Source organism: Malurus melanocephalus, unplaced genomic scaffold (assembly GCF_030028575.1).
Source record: "Malurus melanocephalus ecotype Western Australia unplaced genomic scaffold, MMel_1.1 scaffold_511, whole genome shotgun sequence".
NCBI classification, from domain to species: domain Eukaryota; kingdom Metazoa; phylum Chordata; class Aves; order Passeriformes; family Maluridae; genus Malurus; species Malurus melanocephalus.
Genome location: NW_026623743.1, coordinates 171,409 through 188,784, shown reverse-complemented (window position 1 = coordinate 188,784; position 17,376 = coordinate 171,409). Strand labels below are relative to the sequence as shown.

Below are 17,376 nucleotides of genomic sequence, written 5' to 3'. Positions count from 1 at the left end.
GGCACAGACAGGCTTCAGGAGGGTCCTTCAGGGTGGTGTATTTGTGCCTCTCAGCAGAGGGGGCTGCGTTTGTCTCAGAGGAAGCTGAAGGCCAGGTCTGTGTCAGCTGGGACCCGAGGTGGGACTCTCCATATCCAATTTCAGGGGTCTGACTGGGCTGATGGTTGAGCTCTTTGAGTTGCCAGTGGAGCAGAGGAGTTCTGCCCCAAGTAATGCATTTCACCCCCTGTCCCTTCTCTGGCTGAGCCCACATGGGGGCTGGCCCCTGACAGAGCACACAGTGAGGTGCTGGGATGAAGGGGCTGTTGGGTGTCCCTCAGTGCCCCAAAATGTGGGTGAAAGTGAGAGCTCTGACCCAGGGCAGCCCTCAGCCCTGYGGAGCTGGGCCASCCAGGAGGAACGTGCAAGGTAAAAGCACTTGTCACAAGGAATAAAGGTGGAAACATGTCTTGGGAAAGTCTTTCTGATTCTAATTGGCATCTCTGAGGCTGCTGCTGAAGGTTCCTGGAGGACCGGGCTGATGGCAGAGCACATCCAGGAGCCCTGCTCTCCCCACTGAGCCCGTCCTCAGAGGACCTGGGGAGGGGCTGGTGGGAGCTGGGGCTTCTCTGTGCCCTCAGAGGGGCACGGGGACGTGGCATCTGCTGACCTGTGGCCAGCACCAAAGGGGACCTTTGGGTGAAGCCAAAAATCAGGAGTGACCCAGCCAGGGCAGCTCTTCTGTCAGGGCATGTTGGGTGCAGACGGGTTTAAAGTCTGCCTCATCTGTGTGGCTGACAAAKGTTAAAAGATCTCCAGTATCTTTGTATTTAACTCCCTGTTTTAGTGGCAGATTAGTGTTTTTCATGGGAGATGAAATCCGGATGGGTTTGAAGGACRTTTCCCCTGTCCCAGGGCCTGGAATGATTTGTTCGGAGCTGCTAYGCTTTGTCTACCCTCGTTAAGTACCCAGAGAATACGGACTGGCACCGAGGGAATTTAATGTGACACATAAAAATAAGGAGYGCAGGAGAAAGCTGTAGGCTTCACAGTATTTAACTACCTTGTATCCTTGCTCCACAGCAAGCAATTTTCGTTGSATTTGAGGTGCCAAAGGTGGGAGAGCACCTATTGCTCTGCCTTGGGAGCGAGAGCCACCAGCCCCGTGCTGCTCATGTGAGATCATGGCCATGCCAAAGGGGATTAGCACCAAAAAGGGCTCAACGGTGGAAAGTGAGCATGAGTGAAAATGTCAATAGSATCAGCAAGCTTGTTTGGTTTTTATACATGGAAATTACGTGTCACCATTGTCACAGCTCATTTGGCTGCCAACTGTTCCTGCTGTCCGGGTGGCACAAAGGGAAGGGCTGGTTGTGAGCTCTGCCCTTGCCAACATCTTYCCTGTGCCTCCCTCACCTTCATCCCTGGCTCTCTACAGGGGGATGGAGCCTCAGAGCACCAAGATGGGCAGGTCGAGGGAGCAGAGCAGGCTCAGACATCAGGAGCTGCAGGTTTGGGGTACCTGAACTGTGACAATAACCTTTGGGCACTTCAGTCCCTCCCCATTCTCCATTTGCTTTCCAAACCTATGAGAAAATCCCATCACTTGCTCTGGCCCTCTTTGTCCATGTCGAAAAGCCCTTTGGAAGCCCTCTCGTCTCTGGGAGATGAATTCCTCGCACACACGCTGCATTCCTACCAGGTGAGGTGTCTGTCAGGGGATTTAATCCCCGTTAATCCCTTCCCTCCTCGCCGGAGCCAAGCACACAGTCTCCCGCTGTTACAGGAATGCACATTAAATGTGGCTCTTTGGCTAAAAATTTGTGAACAAGAAAGGGGAGGGGATGTTTCCATCTTTCTGGTGGGATGCTGCTGCCCACCAGCCGGAGGTCACTGCCCTGGATGCAGCAGCTCCTTGTGTTAATCACAGGGGGGTTGTTCCCAGTCYAAGGGAGCTGCTGCCTGTGCACAATGGGCACTCTGGAGCCTTCAGCAACAACCTGCCTCTTCTTACTCACTGTTCTTGTGCAGTTGAGCAGCTTTCATGATGTGGTTCCACCCTCTTAGCACTCATTGCGTGCAGTGTCACCCCTCAGGTGAGTCCCTGGTGTCCCATGTCCCAGCTCAGGCTGTGGGTTCAGGGCAGATGGGTCTGGCCATGGTCTGGTGTCCACAGGCACTCTGGGGCAGTGGCAGCAGCTCTTCCCAGCACCAAGTGGCCCCAACCAGCACAGTYTGTGAGCTGGCCTTTGGGAAAACAGGGAATTAACCCCCCCCTTGTGGGCTGCAGAGCCATTAGTCCCCASTCTTTCTGCTGTTCAAACAATTTCAGACAAATAAATGCCTTTGTGTGTGGCTGTCAGCTCAGGCTGTCATGATCCCCCCTCCCTGGCTCTCCAGGAATCTGCAGGATCTGACTTGCTCAGGGAGGGGGAGGCAGAGGAGCCCCATCAGGGAGTGTTGAGRGCTCTGCCTCTGCCACCCGCTGTTGTTTGCCACTGCTGTTTGCTAAATGACTGTTTGGTCTGCGGGGCAGCCCTCCTGCATGCAGAGACATCTCTGGGCATCTCTTATCCGTGGTGTTAATTCCCTGTTTGCCTGAAYGCTCCTCTGTGGCCCAGAGAAGAGCAGCTCCCGTGCGGAGAGAGCCGTGTGCTGTCCTGCTCTGCTGTCACCACACTTGTCACGGAGGTGGCAGTGATGCTGCTGGGCAGGAGCAGAGCAGCTGCTGGCATGGCCAGGAGCAAGGACACACTCGGGAGGAGGCAGCTCACTGCATTTAAAACAGGTAGCGCTTAGCAAAGCACACGTGCTGAAATCCCAAGAATGGGAAGGGGTAGGAACCCCTTGCTGCCCTTTATGGAGGGTGCCTGGCAATCTCACCTGCCCTCACCTTCCCTGCAGCTGGCCTTAATTTGGTTTCTCTTATAAAACCGAAATGTGGAACAGTGAAGTGCTGTCGGCGCAGACCTTCTGCTGGGGCTCTCYGGGGAGCAGAGGGAGGCAGGGCCAGGGAGGGGGTCCGGGCTGGAGCTGAAGCTTTCARTCACACAGCAGCGTGGCTCTGCCAGGCRTGGGAGACGTGTCCTGCTGAGCTCTGCCCAGGTAGGAGGGCAGGGAAGCAGGTTGTGATGGGGGGTAGAGTCCGTGTGCTTCAGCTCTGCAGCAGGGTAGGGACAGAAAATGGGTTTTAAGAGTGCAATTTGGGGTGACCCGAACATTTTCTGCCTCTGCCTGGAGCCAGAGGAGACACCTGACCTTCCCCTGCTGCTGGGGCAAGAGGTGCAGGTTTCTGTGTGGCCATGAACGGAGTACAACCCAGAGAGCCTCTGCTCGGGCGTGGAGGGGCTGGGGTTTGCCTGGGTGTTGTCAGAGGGTGTTTAAAGCCTCCCTGTGTCCCATCCCACAGGAGGTGGCTGCGGGCCGTGCYCCAGGGCTAAAGGCTGGCAGCAGATCCAGAGCAGGCTGTGGGCAGGAGGGGAGGGCAGTGCTCTCTGTGCTGCAGCTCTGCTCGTGTCAGCCCTCTCTCTGTGCCAAGGTCACTCTGTGGGGCAGAGTTCCCAGCCTTGGAAACCCTCTTTATCCTTCTCCTCCTCCTTCTCCTCTTCCTCCTCCTCCTCCCACCAGGACGTGCTGGAGGTGAGGTCAGGAGGGTGCTKTAACTGTGTCATGTCCGTTCACAGTCCTGATGTGGCTCCTGTTGTCCCCTGCTCCCATATCACTCCCTCCTGTCCCCACAGGGCTGTAATGTCATGGAAGACCAGGACCTTCGGGATATTGGCATCGGTGACCCTCAGCACCGCCGGAAGCTGCTCCAGGCCGCTCGCTCCCTCCCGAAGGTCAGCACCAAGATGGGACATTGCCAAGCGTGGCTGTGAACACAGGGGAATCAAAAGCCAGAACCCTGAATCTCTGGCCATGGAGGAATGCCAGGGGATGTGGGAAGGGTCTGGGGAATAGCAGGGAGGAGTGTACTGGTCTTGCAGGCTGTGTGGATGGTGGTAGCTCCATGCTGGCACTGTTGCTGCTGCCAGTCTTGATCCCAAGTACATTCTTTGTTTTTCAGTAATTTTGTTACTGGCAAGTGGAGATGGCCTGTAAACTGATTGTCACTGACCCCATATCCCTTGGGATTCCAGCTCCTGCAGCTTTTAACACCTTTCTCGTGCTTTCACAGTTGAAACCCCTGGGCTGYGATGGGAATAGCCAGCCCTCAGTTCCTGCATGGCTCGACTCCCTGGGGCTGCAGGATTACATCCAGTCCTTCCTCTCGAGCGGCTACAGCTCTATCGACACTGTGAAAAACCTCTGGGAGCTTGAGATAGTAAATGTGAGTGTCCCCTCTCTCCTGCCAGGGCAACAAGGTTCTGCCCCGTTCCTTGGGGCTGGAATTTTTCACAAGGCTCTCAGAGCAGCTCTGTACCCACAGTGACTGTGGTCTCTCCCTGCAGGTGCTCAAAGTGAACCTGCTGGGCCATCGGAAGAGGATCATTGCCTCGCTGGCAGACAGACCCTACGAGGAGCCACCAGCCAAGCCACCACGGTTCTCACAGCTGAGAGTGAGTCCCTGCTCATGGTCCCTGCCTGGCTCGTGTATCAGTGCTGGGAAAAATCTTGACATGGCCAGTGCTRTCCATTCAGCTCCTCACCTCATCCTCTTCAGCCACCCAGGCAGCAAATACTTGTGTAGAGGCAGCTTTGTGATTGCAGTGAATGGGGGAAGATAATTCCAGCCCTTGCAGGTCAGCCTCGGGATGCTGACCCTATGGAAAAGGTCAGGCTGCCCCTTGGGATCAGATGCCTCTCTGCACTGAAGGGGTGCAGGGTGCCATTCCCACCTCTGCCCTGCACCAGGGGKGCTCTGAGCCCACTTTCTTGCCTTTGTTTCCTGGTGAGAGATGTGGGAGCCTTCAGTGGCAGGAGTGACCCAGCCCAGCTGCAGAGGGGCTGCAGCTGGGGCCTGGTGTTTGATTGCACCCTTGGCAGCTGGACCCTCTCCCTGGCCCGGCTGGGCGGCTGAGAGCTCCTGCTCTCGCTGCCAAATAGCACTCGACAAGATGTGTGGATGTTGATTTTTGCTGCAGGAGCGGCAGCATTTGGATGTCAGGCCCTTGTTACRGGGGTTGGCTGGGAGGGAGGCGTCACATTCCCTGTGCTTCCTGAGAACTGGCTTTTGAGAGCTGAGCTTGGCAAAAGCCGCTGAGCTCAGAGAGACCCTGGGAGCTCAGGAGTGGGGCAGTGCTGTCTCCTCCCAGAGATTGCAAATCAGCTTCCTGGAGCAGGAATTGGAGTGATTGGAGTTTACCCATCCTAAACATCTGGTCCTTGCCCTGCTGCAGAGCTCTGCCCTCTTGCCTTGGATTCCCAAGGCTTTCCAACCCAAACAGCCATAGCTGAAGCAAGTTGCATTGCTGTGCCGTGCTTGCTGACACGGGATTTTTTATAAACTGGGTTCAAGTGTGAGAACARAGAGTGTTCACACTGGTTCTACACATTTGGGAGTGCATGCAGGGCACACAGACCCTGCACCTTCACCCCCTGCTCAACCCCCTCGTCAGGCAGCCTGGATGTGAGCAGCAGCCATGGATGTGGACCGTGAGCTGAAGGCAGCTGGGCTCAGGAGGGGAGAGGGCTGCTTTGGTGCGGCTCAGCTGATTGAGATGCTGCCYGGGGAGGAGGCTGGGTGGGAGAACGGGCCATTTGCAGCATTTCCTGGCTCTGCAGCTGGTGTGCTCCATCGCTGGCTGCACAGCGGCGCGGGGGGCGGGCGGACATCAATGGCAAATCAAGCGAGTGGCTTCAATGGGACAAATGCGGCCGCAGCTGTGCCGAGCTCCGGCCGTGCCTGCGGGGCCTGGGCGCGCTCTGGCGGCGGCTCCTGGGGCTCCTCTGCTGGGGTGGCTGCTCATCATTGCCCTCGGGTGCTTAGCTCTGCTTTAGGGCAGCCCACCCCTCTGGAATCACCTTGCCCSCAGCCCTGTGTGTCCCCTGCCCTCCTGGGATGAGCTCGCAGAGGTGTTCCAGGTAGAAGGGGCTGGGTACGTGGCTAAAACAGTCCTGGAGCAAATCAGGTGTCTCGTGCAGAAGGTGAAGTGTGGGATTGGCACTGAGGCAGAAGCGCCCAGAGCAGGASCTGACCCCATTAGTCCACTCACTGCACTCTGTGTCGGGCAGGGAGGGAGTGATGGGCGGCACATCCTGAGCTGACYAGGACCTTTCGTGGTGTCTGCTCCTTCCAGTGCCAGGACTTGATGTCCCAGACGTCATCGCCCCTGAGCCAGAACGACTCATGCACAGGCAGATCTGCTGATCTGCTGCTGCCCTGTGGGGACACTGCCAAGAGGCAACACGATCGTGGCACTGAGATYGCTCCCTACTCCAGAGTTGAGCGCTACAAAGCACAGGTCAGTGGGGTGCCTTGGGGGCCCTCTCTGAAGGTTCCACCCTCTCTAGAGCCAGGGAGGAGATAAGATGATGCAGGGAGGGAGTTGGTCAGGCTCAGCTTCCCTCAGACATCRGAGCCAGCAGCTCTTTTATGCCTCMGTTTCACCTCAAGAACTGATGGCTCAGRCTTCCATCAGTGCTGGCACCTTCACCCGCTGTGTGCTGCGTCTGCCCAGCTCCTGGGCGACTTGGCCATTGCCAACGTCAATCCCCTCAGCCCAAAGAGCCCTTCTGAGAGCTGTTTCAGCCCAGATTGAACCGGTTGTGACTTCACAACATCCGTGTTTCTTCCCWTGCAGGAGGACCGTCGGGAGTCCAAGCTAACCCTGCGCCCCCCCAGCCTGGCAGCCCCGTATGCSCCAGTCCAAAACTGGCAGCACCAGCCCGAGAAGCTCATCTTCGAGTCCTGCGGGTACGAGGCCAACGTAAGTGGCTTTTGCTTTGTGGGGGTGGYGAGGATGAGGAGGCTCTGGGGTCATTGAGTGTGGAGTCTCAGGGCAGWGSWGTTGCCTCRGGATTGGCAGAGTTTAACACCTCTSCCTCCTTCTCACAGTACTTGGGCTCCATGCTGATCAAAGACCTCCGAGGGACAGAATCTACGCAGGATGCCTGTGCCAAGATGAGGGTATGGAGACCTGGGGCCGGGGACTTCGCTTGCAGCCTGTGTGGATGATGGGGAGTGGGGAGGGGGATCTCAGTGGTTCCCCAAACCCTGCAGGAGCCCAGGCCACCCRACAGGCAGTGCCACTGGTGAACTGCCTCTTCCCAGCATTGTTCCCAGTAGCTGGAAAGTCTGTGCAGTGGGAGAGGGTGTGTTTTCACTGTGGATGTGATGGCTGGGGTCTCTTCAGATCCCTGTTCCCTCACCCTCCGCTTCCACCAGGAGCTAACTTTCCTCCCCCTGGTGCCAGATTCCCAAACCTGCCTGTATGGGCCTGGCAGTCTCTAGGGAGTGCTGGGAGCATCCATTCACAATTGGTCACTTGAATATTCTTGCTTCCTAAGAAATCCACTGAGCACATGAAGAAGATCCCAACCATAATCCTGTCCATCACATACAAAGGGGTGAAGTTCATCGATGCCTCCAACAAGGTGAGTTGCAGATGCCTCAGAGTTGCTGTCTAGAGGGACATGACCTGCAGTTCCATCTGCCTGAGATCTGCAGGTCTCTTTTGGTGGCTCCAGAAGCCATGGCTGGTCCTGAGGAGCTTCTGGGCTTGGGGGAGAATACCAAGGTGGTGATGATTACCTGAGTGCCAAAGGCTTGGCAGACCAGCTGCTTGTGGACCATGTTCATCAATTCCTGCCATGGGAGGGAGCTGGGACTGGTCTGGCTGGGAGAGCACCCCTCCCTGTCCCCAGGACACCCTCCACAGCCGCTGTTTGCTGGCTGTATTTGCCATCCCCAGAAGGGTGACGGGTGCTTGTGGTTGACCCCGGCAGAATGTCATTGCTGAACACGAGATCCGGAACATCTCCTGTGCTGCTCAGGACCCTGAGGATCTCTGCACGTTTGCCTACATCACCAAGGACCTGCAGACCAGCCATCACTACTGCCATGTCTTCAGCACTGTGGATGTGGTGAGTGCATTGTCAKGTCACATCTCCCAGTCCTTCACAGCCTGTTTGTTTCATCCTTCAGTTTTATTGGCGAGTCACAGACCARGAACTGCTCCTTTCCAGGGTTCTTTCACCCATTTCTACCTTAATGGAGTGTTGGTTCCAAATACCTTTACCTTGGGCCTCTGTGGACAAAGAGAATATTTGTCTGGCTTGTTACTGCCGTCTAAATAAAGCAGGGCAGGAGCTTTCCCTCTTGAGGAATGTGCCATGCACAAACCTCTAACATGCTCTCAATTATGTTGAGCATGACGGGCTGATTTAAGAACCTTTTAACTCAGACAGGGTAGAGCATGATTTGCTTTTATACTTGAGCAGAATGGACTGCACWGGATTTTTGAGCTTTTTTTCTTTACGCTGCTGAGCTGCAGTGCTGGTGGGGCTTCAGAGGTGGGCTTTGGGGGAGGCAGCAGGGTCCCAGCTCCCCTGCMTCAGAAGCTCAGTGGCTTTGTCAGGGACACATAAGATGTGATCTGCTGATGGGAAGGCATCAGCTCTGCCARGGTCCGTGACCCCAGAGCAGCTGAGGGGGGACTGTGCACAGGGTAATCTGACGGCTTTGTGCTCTCTGTGTTCTCTCGAAGAACCTGACGTACGAGATCATCCTCACGTTGGGGCAGGCCTTCGAGGTCGCCTACCAGCTCGCCCTGCAAGCCCAGAGAGCAAAGCCTCTGGGTGCTGGAGCAGGAGAAATGATYGAAACAAAATCTTCCAAACCGGTGCCTAAACCACGAGCAGGCATGAGGAAATCCGCGGTACGTGTGCGCAGGCAGGAGCGACCTGCTGGGCTGGGCTGGGGGTTCTTGTAGGTGCCACAGCCCTACACATCCCCTGGGTGGTGGGGGGAACCCAGATGTGGTCCAGGTGCCTGCCATCCTGCTGGCACTGCAGGTCTGTGCCTGTGCCAGTCCTGCTGCAGGGTTGGGGCCCCAGCTGGTAGCAGGAGGGCAGGCAGAGGTGGAAATAGCCCGGGTGGGATGAGGTCCAGCACAGCTTCCACATGCAAACCCTGCAGGGCTGCAGGGAGATGCATATGTGAGCTGCAGTGTGGGATTCCCCATAGCCAAAACCAGCCAAGACTGGAGCTGCTGAGGAGCAGGGATTGCTGCATAAGCCACTGCCTTCCTTTAATGTGTCCTTTTGTCTGTGTTCTGCTTGCTCCCCCCGCTCAGGTGCCGCTCTCTCCCGACACCCGCTGTTGTTACTGTCACACCTGTACAACACACCGCCCCTCCTACCTGCCGCTGCAGTCTGTTAGTCCTGGAGCGAAGGTCTTTACCCTTCTTCCTGCCATCCTCCCTTCCGAACCGACCCGGGCTGCCTCCCCACTCGCCATGTCTCCTGCTGTGTCCCCTTGTCCTGCCTCGCTGTTGTTCCTCCCCCTGCTCGTTCCGGCCCACGCCGGGGGTTCAGATGAACCCCGAGGATCTGTTGCTCCCACCCTCCCCTGCTGATGCAGTGTGGCAGCTCTCAGCTCACCCTGCTGCTCTTGCTGGGCTGTTAACTTCCCCTTAGCACCCTGATTTAGGAGGACAAGAGGAAAGATCCGTGCCTGGTCAGGAGGGTGAATCACGTGGGAGCTCACCTGCCAGGAGCTGTTTCCCTCTGTCCCGTTTCTGTAGCGCTCCGTTTTTCATGCTCGTTTGAGATGAGCGAAGCTGTCACTGATGGTGACAGGGACTCACAGCCTAATGCAGGGAGTCATCTTGGGGTGCTGGGTTGAGACTGACATGGCCAGACACATTTTAGCTGTGAAGGACTCAAATGCCTCCCCAGCAAGAGCTGCTTCCTTGCACACATGCACGTTTTTGGGACAGGCGATAGGCAGAGCAGCAGCCACTCCGTGCTTTGATTCCCCACTCGTTCTGCCCCAGAAGCACGGGTGACCTAACACGCCCTTTCTCTCCTCTAGCTGGATCCCCCTGAAGTGGACCAAGACTCCCAGTCTCATGCCAGCGTCTCCTGGGTCGTGGACCCCAAGCAGGACTCCAAGCGGACCCTCAGCACTAAGTATGAGACCACTATCTTCTAAAGCAAACGCCCGCGTCCGCCCCGTCTAACCGTGCCTTTGCGATCTGATCTGTCTGCTCTTCTAAACTCCCTCTTCCTCCAGCTGCTCGCCCTGAGCCCRCGTAGGCACCGCGTCCAAGGCAGCAGCACTTTAGGAGACTGTAGACTTTAACGGCTTTTGTACCTGATCGCTGCTGAACACTGTGAATCTCCTTACTCGGATACGAGGGTAACGCGCTGTGGCCGCCYGTGAGGCGGGAGGAGCAGAGAGGGCAGGCTGGCAGGCAGAGATGTGGATCCAGGAAAGCTGCCCACCGTTTTCACGTCTTCCCCCCTCGCTCTGGCACTGTGAATCCCTGGGGCAATGTGACACTCCCCAGGCCTTTTTTTTCTATSTCACCTTGTCCTTGGACTGATGGAGACCTCTTGTCTCTGCGGTGCACACACTCCCTCCTCCTAGATCCTCCTCTTYCCGACTGAGCCACGGCTGTGTACTGTTTGGTGAACTCACCTCTCCTTCCCTGCCAGTCGAACTGACACTAACCACTGTGATGCTCTCTGCAAATAACACGCGGGCACTTGCATTTCCTCACGCCGCCCTTGCCCGCAGTCTCCCTCCTCGAAGCCTGGTGCAGAACCTGCTCTGGGTGGTGGGGGAGCGCTGGTTTGGGTTGGGTGTGATCGTTCCCACTGTGAGTTCTGTCCCCTCGGAGATGAGGGGGGGGTTGGTTGCATGCGTTTCAGTCCCTTGTAGGTTTYTCTGCCCCTCATAGTCCTTGTGTTTACACTCACCAGACTTCTTGTGAGTGCTGGRTGTAGTTCTCACGTGGCAGCCTGTGGTTAAGCTTCCAAAGGCACACGTTGTTGTTAGCCCCAGGCTGGGGAGGAGAGGTGTCAGCTGGACACGATGAGCAGCATCAGCGGGGAGAGGTCAGGGAGCAGCCCTGGGTTATTTGCCCCTGGTGTTAGGGCTAGCAGCAGCTTGTCTGAGCTTTGCTGTGGCTTTGGAGCTGCTGCCTCAGAGCTTCCATTTYCCCTCACCTGTGGTGAAATCTGATGTTTCAAAGTCCTTATTTAGCTCTTTCTCAGGAATGAGTTTGATCTCCCAAGCAATTGCAACTTAATGGCAAACTGACCTCACACTGAGGACTCAGCTAGTGAGAACCCAGTGAGAGGACTCAGAGTAAAAGGATTGTCTTAAAGCAAAAAAGTAAAGGAAAGCTCAGTTTAGTATCCAYATTTCCTATGCCACAGAGCTCCCTGACACAGAGCCAGCACTGCCCAGGGGCTGCAATGCCACCCTGCCAGCCCAGGCTTTGTGGGCAGCAGAACATTGTGTGCCTGAGGTGCAGTGGGAGGTTGGGTTTGGGTTCCATCAGCACCACTCCAAGCTGGAAGGGTTCCCTGAAGGTTTCTGTGTCCCTCTAAGAGAAACTCACTCCCTGATGTGGGTGGYAGAACAGTTCCTACATGTAGGTGTTCACCATGCAACTGCCACACATCCACCCTATGTCAAAGGGTCTGAGCTCTTCATCTCCCCCTGCTCTCAGCTGGGAAGGGCAGGTCCCTCCACGCCCCCCAACTCTGGGTCACAAGAGCATGTGCCTTTCTAAGGGTGGCCAAACCCAGCAGGGATCCCAAGCAGCCCTGCCCAAACCACGCCACTGCCGCTCTGTGTCCGTAGCCCTGACGGTTTTTGTGTCCCACCTCCGGGCCGTCAGCCTCGCCTTTCCCAGCAGGTGTTTTTGTATGACTCGGAAATTCATTCCATTATCTTCCTTTCTGTTTGCCTCTGCGAAGCTGAGCTCCGGGCAGCCGTCTCCTACCACAGGATGTAGTAGCGGGGCAGAGACCTGGGACGTGGTGGCCTCCTGACGTGAAGATCATCTCCTTCTGGCACGGGTGGCTGCCTCGGAGTTGGGTGCGTGGCTGCTCCGTGAGGGCTCCCAGAGCAGAGGGGGGAAGGGACCCAGCCTCCACCGAGGAAAGCCGCTCTCTCCATTGCTAGCGAAGGAAAACTCGAGACTCGGAGGCCGAGAGCGATGTCATCTTTTCTAGTTTGAGACAAGCGTCTTTCGACCCGTTTCTTTTTTAACGAAGTGACACAGAGCAAACCCAGTTCACGGTTTCAATGTAGCACTGCAGCTTTTTGGTGAGGAAAACAAAACAAAAGCAAACCCAGTTCACGGTTTCAATGTAGCACTGCAGCTTTTTGGTGAGGAAAACAAAACAAAAAAAAAAAAGAAAAAAAAAGAAAAAAAAATTTTATTTACTGAGAATCCCGCAGTCCGGCAAAGAGCACGATAGAAAGTCTTAGCAGGGGTGTGGTGTGTGCATTTCTGACGGTACTTACTCTGCTTCAGCTCTGGGTGAACAGGAGAGAATGCCAAATTCTTGGAAATCACTTCCTCTCATGTGAGAACCTGGTGGGGTAAGTCTGCATCCTGTTCTCCGAGCCACTCCACGCTTCTGTAGCAAATGGAAGTAACTTAAGGAAAAGAATCTGCAGAGGATCCTTCACCCCAGAGCGGTTGTGGCCAATATCCCCGATGGTACAAAGCTTCCTTAYCCCCTGAACTGTCGTGTTGCAATACTTGACATTTCTATGGCAAGGATCCTGTTTCTTCCCATTTCCGCACTGAATTCCTGGGGACGACTCCCTGCTCCAGCCTCTGTGCACCTGTCTTGTTTTTAAATGCAGTTATGCCCTGAAGGGTTGGGGGTTTTTTAAGTATATTCAATTGTGATTTAGCACTTTTTTGATACTAGCTCATTATTTAATTAGTGCAACAGTTTCAGAAGATGAACAAATAAGGAGTTAAATTTTGGGCATTACACTGAAACAGTCCATCCCCAAGGACRAACCACATCAGCCTGAGGGTGGCTTGGCCCCATCCGAGCCCAGTGTCCCMAAAGACACCACCTCAAAGGTGCTGTGTGCTTGCTTTTATTCCGAATTTCGGAGTGTTTTACAGTGGATTGGGCTGTGACTGACGTGTTTTCAGACTGTTCCCCTCTGGGGAGAATGTTAAAATGGTTGTGATATGAATTCTTCAGATGCCAAGTGTAGCGCAGCACATCCGTCATGATCCCGTCGGGGCTGTGGGACCTGCTGCCGCACGGGAAYGCTGTGCCCGAGTAATTCCTGTTTAACTCCAGTTGCTGCTGTATTTCAGGATTTCCTTTAGTCTCTCTCACCAGTGAGGCTGGGAGGGAAGTGAACCATAATCCCAAGGGCACAGACCTGTAAAGGATTGGGAAGGGGGAGTGGAGATTTTGGGTTAAGTCGATGAATTTAGGAAACCTAACATTCCTTGTTATGCACATGTTGCAATTCATACTGGTGTAAGTGTAAATATTTGATGTGTTGGCAACAAGTCTTTGGTGAGATTGCAAATTGAACCTCTGCTTGGGAGGAGGGACACCTTTCCTTTCTGACACGTGAGCTTTTTGGAGGTTGGCTTGGAGGTGAYGTGGTGATGAAGACTCCAATCTTCAGGCACTGGGCTCGGTGACCCTGGTGGTCCGTTCCAGCCCCACGTGTAAACCTGTGGTTGTCTTTAGTGATCCATTCTTTAGCCAGATACGCCCTTCCCCACCTCACAGACAGAGCAGTTGTTTTGGCAGTTCAGTGTGGTGGGGTCTCTCGAGGGACTCRGTGCTGGAGACTGACCCTGGGTCACCTTCACCCATCCACTGCGCAGTATTCGGGCTCTTCCTCCCTGCAGGGTTTTGTGCTATCTGGAGGAAAGTGCCCCAAATTTCTGGTGCTGAACATGACTTGCATCCAACTGCATCTGCTGTATTACCTGCCCGGGAGGAGTTGGGGCTGTCCYGGGCTTTGTTCCTCTCTTTAAAGACAGATTGTGTTTCACAGACTTTGGTTTGTGGGCTGAGCCCTCACTCACAGCCGGCAAACAAGAGTTGCCGAGTTTTGTCTTTATGTAGGAGGGGATTATTTTTTTTTCAAATTGAAGATGCTTTATCCTTTTTTTATTTTGTGTTTACAAAGAAAAAAAAAACAGCGCTAATCTTAGCTGTTCAGCTGATTTTAAACTTGCTTTGGGATTGTTCTTTTTAGAAGAAATYACACAACTTTTTGGGGGTACACGCCTGTCCCCCCTCCCAGGGAGACGGTGCAGCACATTCCAGGCTGTACCTGTAGTGAARTCTGTACCTTCAGGAGGCTGCTGAGACACAGAGCAGATGCCAAAAAGCCCCAAACACATCCCGTTCTGTGTGCAGCTGAGGTGGAGCCAATGCTTTAATGCTCCTTCCACCCACCTCAGGAGTTTCCAGCAGCAGCAGCAGCAGCAGCATTTCCCCAGTTCTGCTCAGATCCGTGTTTTGGAGCAGGCACAGCGCTCACAATGCTGTGATGTTGCAAAGGTCTCCCTTTTAGGTCTCACATTGGTATTACTTAAATTTTTTTTCCCAAAAGAAAGGACCTGTGCTGTTCTCGCTAAGTCAACCCAGCTCAGACATTTTTCTTACCCACAGAAGAATAACCTGGGATTCCCTGACAGGGCAGAGACAGTCGAGTTCAGTTTGCAATGTGGACATTTTTGCTAATTGTGATGTATGGCAGTGGGGCTGATTTGTAATACAAATGTTATTTAATCTGTCTGTATTTTGATACTTGAATTTYCTTTTATTTCCTGTATATACAATTGTTAATCTGTTCAAATTTGTCTGAATTTTAAACATCTTGTGGTACCAAACATAACCGATCTGTGCAACAACATAGACTGACCTCACTACAACAAGGCGAGATTGTAAATATTCCTGGGCTTCCAGCAGTCGTTTTGTTGTTTTCATAATTGTACAACTTAGAACAGACTGAATTAATAAACAACCTTAGACACACGTGTGTGCTGGTGTGTGTGGCCTCAGTGTTGTGCCCAAGGGGGTCTCTCCTGGGGGTCTGTGTCAATGCAGGGCAGCTCTCATCCTGCAGGYATTGGTCGGGGGGTTTGGGAGCTTTGGTTGAAGCTTCTCTTTCTGCAGTTACACATAATGAGCCAAATATTGAATATTGTTATTTTGAGACYAATTTATGCATGAAATCACATCCACGTGGTCTGTTAAAGACAGCACAAGGGTCTGTAGCCACTGTGGGTGTGTTGTGTATGTGATGGAGGGTTAGAAAAGCTCWTTTTTGCCCCCACTAATATACATCTGCAAGGACTGTGTCCCTGGGGCCTGTCCTGTACTGGGGTAACCACTGAAATCCCTTTCTGCAGCAGGATATGAGTGGTTCCTCCACACYGGGTAGCCACTGCTTAGAACATTTACCCAGCAAAGACCTGGGGCTTGCCAGGAACTAGGACATTTCAGTACATAAAATTAGAGCAAGAAATCCAGACATTTAAATACAGGTTAAAGTTCAGATTTTCATGTCAAGTAAAATCTGTCTGCTGTGAAATGCTAAATACACGTGGGATTGCTAAATTTGTACCGTATGTTCCATTTCTAATAACCAGGCAAGTCAGGTTTTCAGGCTGACATGAAATACAGTGAGCTGGTTTAATGGTTTGAAACACCATGAGGTTTTCTCCCTCACAGCCACAGTCCTGGCTGGGACTGACACCACAGCAGAGGTTACAGGCCCTGGGCAGAATGAACACCTTGAGTTAAAAAGGCATGATCTGTGCTGCAGTTCAATGAGCTCCACAGGCCCTTGCTTTCCCCACCAAAAAGTGACAGGTTTTTGAGGAAAAAAGGCCACTGCTTTTTCTAGTTGAGAGGTTTGTTCACATTCTGATGTGCCAAGGGTCACCTCCTGCTGGCCTCRGTGGATTTGTCAGATGGATTTTTACAAGCTGAGGCAGGATCTGAGAAACGAGGAGAATGAATTCCACCCCTGCCTGGTACGTGGAAAACGTGATCAGAAATAATCCAGCTTGCATCTGGAAGAAGTACCTTCCTGAGAATTCCCAAACTCTTGCCTGTTGTGGATCATGCTTCCAAACCCGCACCCAACTTCCAGCAGCTCTTCCTGAGCTTTGGGAAATCTTTTTGAGAATTATGTCCATCAAGGAAAGTTGAAAGGCTGAGGAGGGAATAATCCACTGCCCTGCAGGGGCAAAAGTATGAAAACAAAAAATTTATGTTCGATCAACAGAAATSTCCTGTGAGGGAAGCTTGCTCAGACAGCAGACTGGGGACAGCTACWCTACAGGAGGATGCTGAACAAACCAGGAATGCTCTGGATGTTTCCAGAACCATGCTCAGCCAGCAAGAAGCAGGTTTGGGGCACTGCAGGGTGAGGGGATGTGTGTGTGCAAGGGGAGAGCATCAGGCTGTTCCCTGGGACAGCAGGGAGAGGCAGAGAACTGCTCCCACTGACACACAGCACTCCTGTTCCAGCACATGGTTAGGCTTCTAGGACTGGGATCCATGGAATGTTACACTGTAGAGGATTTCAGCCTCCAAAAAGCACCTGAGCAAGGTGAGAGAGGCAGCAGAGAGAAATCTCTGCGGCCTAGAAGAAAAGATGTCTACATCAAATGCAGCTTTTCCTTTTTAAATGTGCCTCCTAACTGCATTGCCTTATTCCTCATCTCAGAGTACTTCAAACTCATGAGAACTCCCAGTTCCTCCTGGGAAGGCCCTCAGCTCTGTTTTCTGCATGTAGGAGTTGAGGCTCACTGTATGAGGTGTGCCAGTGACAGGCTTTGAGGGAGGCATCCATGAAGCCTCATCATTTCTCTCATCTGTTACTGAATAGTTGATGAAAGCATCRGGTTTGGAATGCCCAGGGTCCATTTAGTGCTTTAGTACTAAAGTAGTATCTCTTGTAGAACGAGCAAGTTTTTTCCATTTCTCCATGACTTACTGGCAGCTCACCCAAGAGATCCTGGAATTTCTTCCATTCATCCCAGACACTCACTAGAAGTGAGTGCAGAGGCTCTGGACRGTGACATTCAGCAGGTCCAAAACCCTGAAAATCTTGGGATGAGACAGTGAATTCAAAGTTCAACACTGCAATAAATGCTGTAAAGTGAGGCCATTTTAGAATGCTGAGAAAGTTCATCAAATACAACATTTACCCCATCTTAGCTGAGGGGTAAAAAGAGCACAGCACTTTGCAGGAAAAGCCTCCACRCCCTCAGGAAGACCAGCAGAATGGTTTTGGAGCTAGTGCTTGTTTCTGCAGCGAGAGTGTCAGTCACTTAAACAGCTCTTCAACTGAGACTCCAATGCCTCAGAGKAGAGAGCTCCTCTGCAGAGTCTGCTTTGTTCATGTCACAATCACAGCTTACACAGCTGGAGCCTCTAAATCTTTCCATATTAGTGACTCATACCTGACACTCATCAGAT

At 53.3% G+C, this 17,376-nt stretch overlaps 2 protein-coding genes across 5 annotated transcripts in view; one reads left to right on the top strand and one right to left on the bottom strand.

Annotated features, from left to right (window-relative positions):
• The window catches only part of ANKS1A (ankyrin repeat and sterile alpha motif domain containing 1A), a 74,898-nt gene extending 62,679 nt beyond the window's left edge, over positions 1–12,219 (top strand). For 3 of the 4 annotated variants that reach the window (XM_057381440.1, XM_057381441.1, XM_057381438.1), the window contains 10 exons: positions 3,720–3,818; positions 4,157–4,309; positions 4,431–4,538; positions 6,219–6,383; positions 6,723–6,848; positions 6,977–7,048; positions 7,429–7,515; positions 7,867–8,004; positions 8,628–8,798; positions 9,956–11,847. In XM_057381440.1, the coding sequence (XP_057237423.1) occupies positions 3,720–3,818; positions 4,157–4,309; positions 4,431–4,538; positions 6,219–6,383; positions 6,723–6,848; positions 6,977–7,048; positions 7,429–7,515; positions 7,867–8,004; positions 8,628–8,798; positions 9,956–10,075 (1,239 nt within the window). In that variant the 3' untranslated portion in view covers positions 10,076–11,847. The other variant, XM_057381439.1, reaches the window with a different exon arrangement.
• The window catches only part of ILRUN (inflammation and lipid regulator with UBA-like and NBR1-like domains), a 166,909-nt gene that overhangs the window by 127,416 nt on the left and 22,117 nt on the right, over positions 1–17,376 (bottom strand). The window lies entirely within an intron of this gene.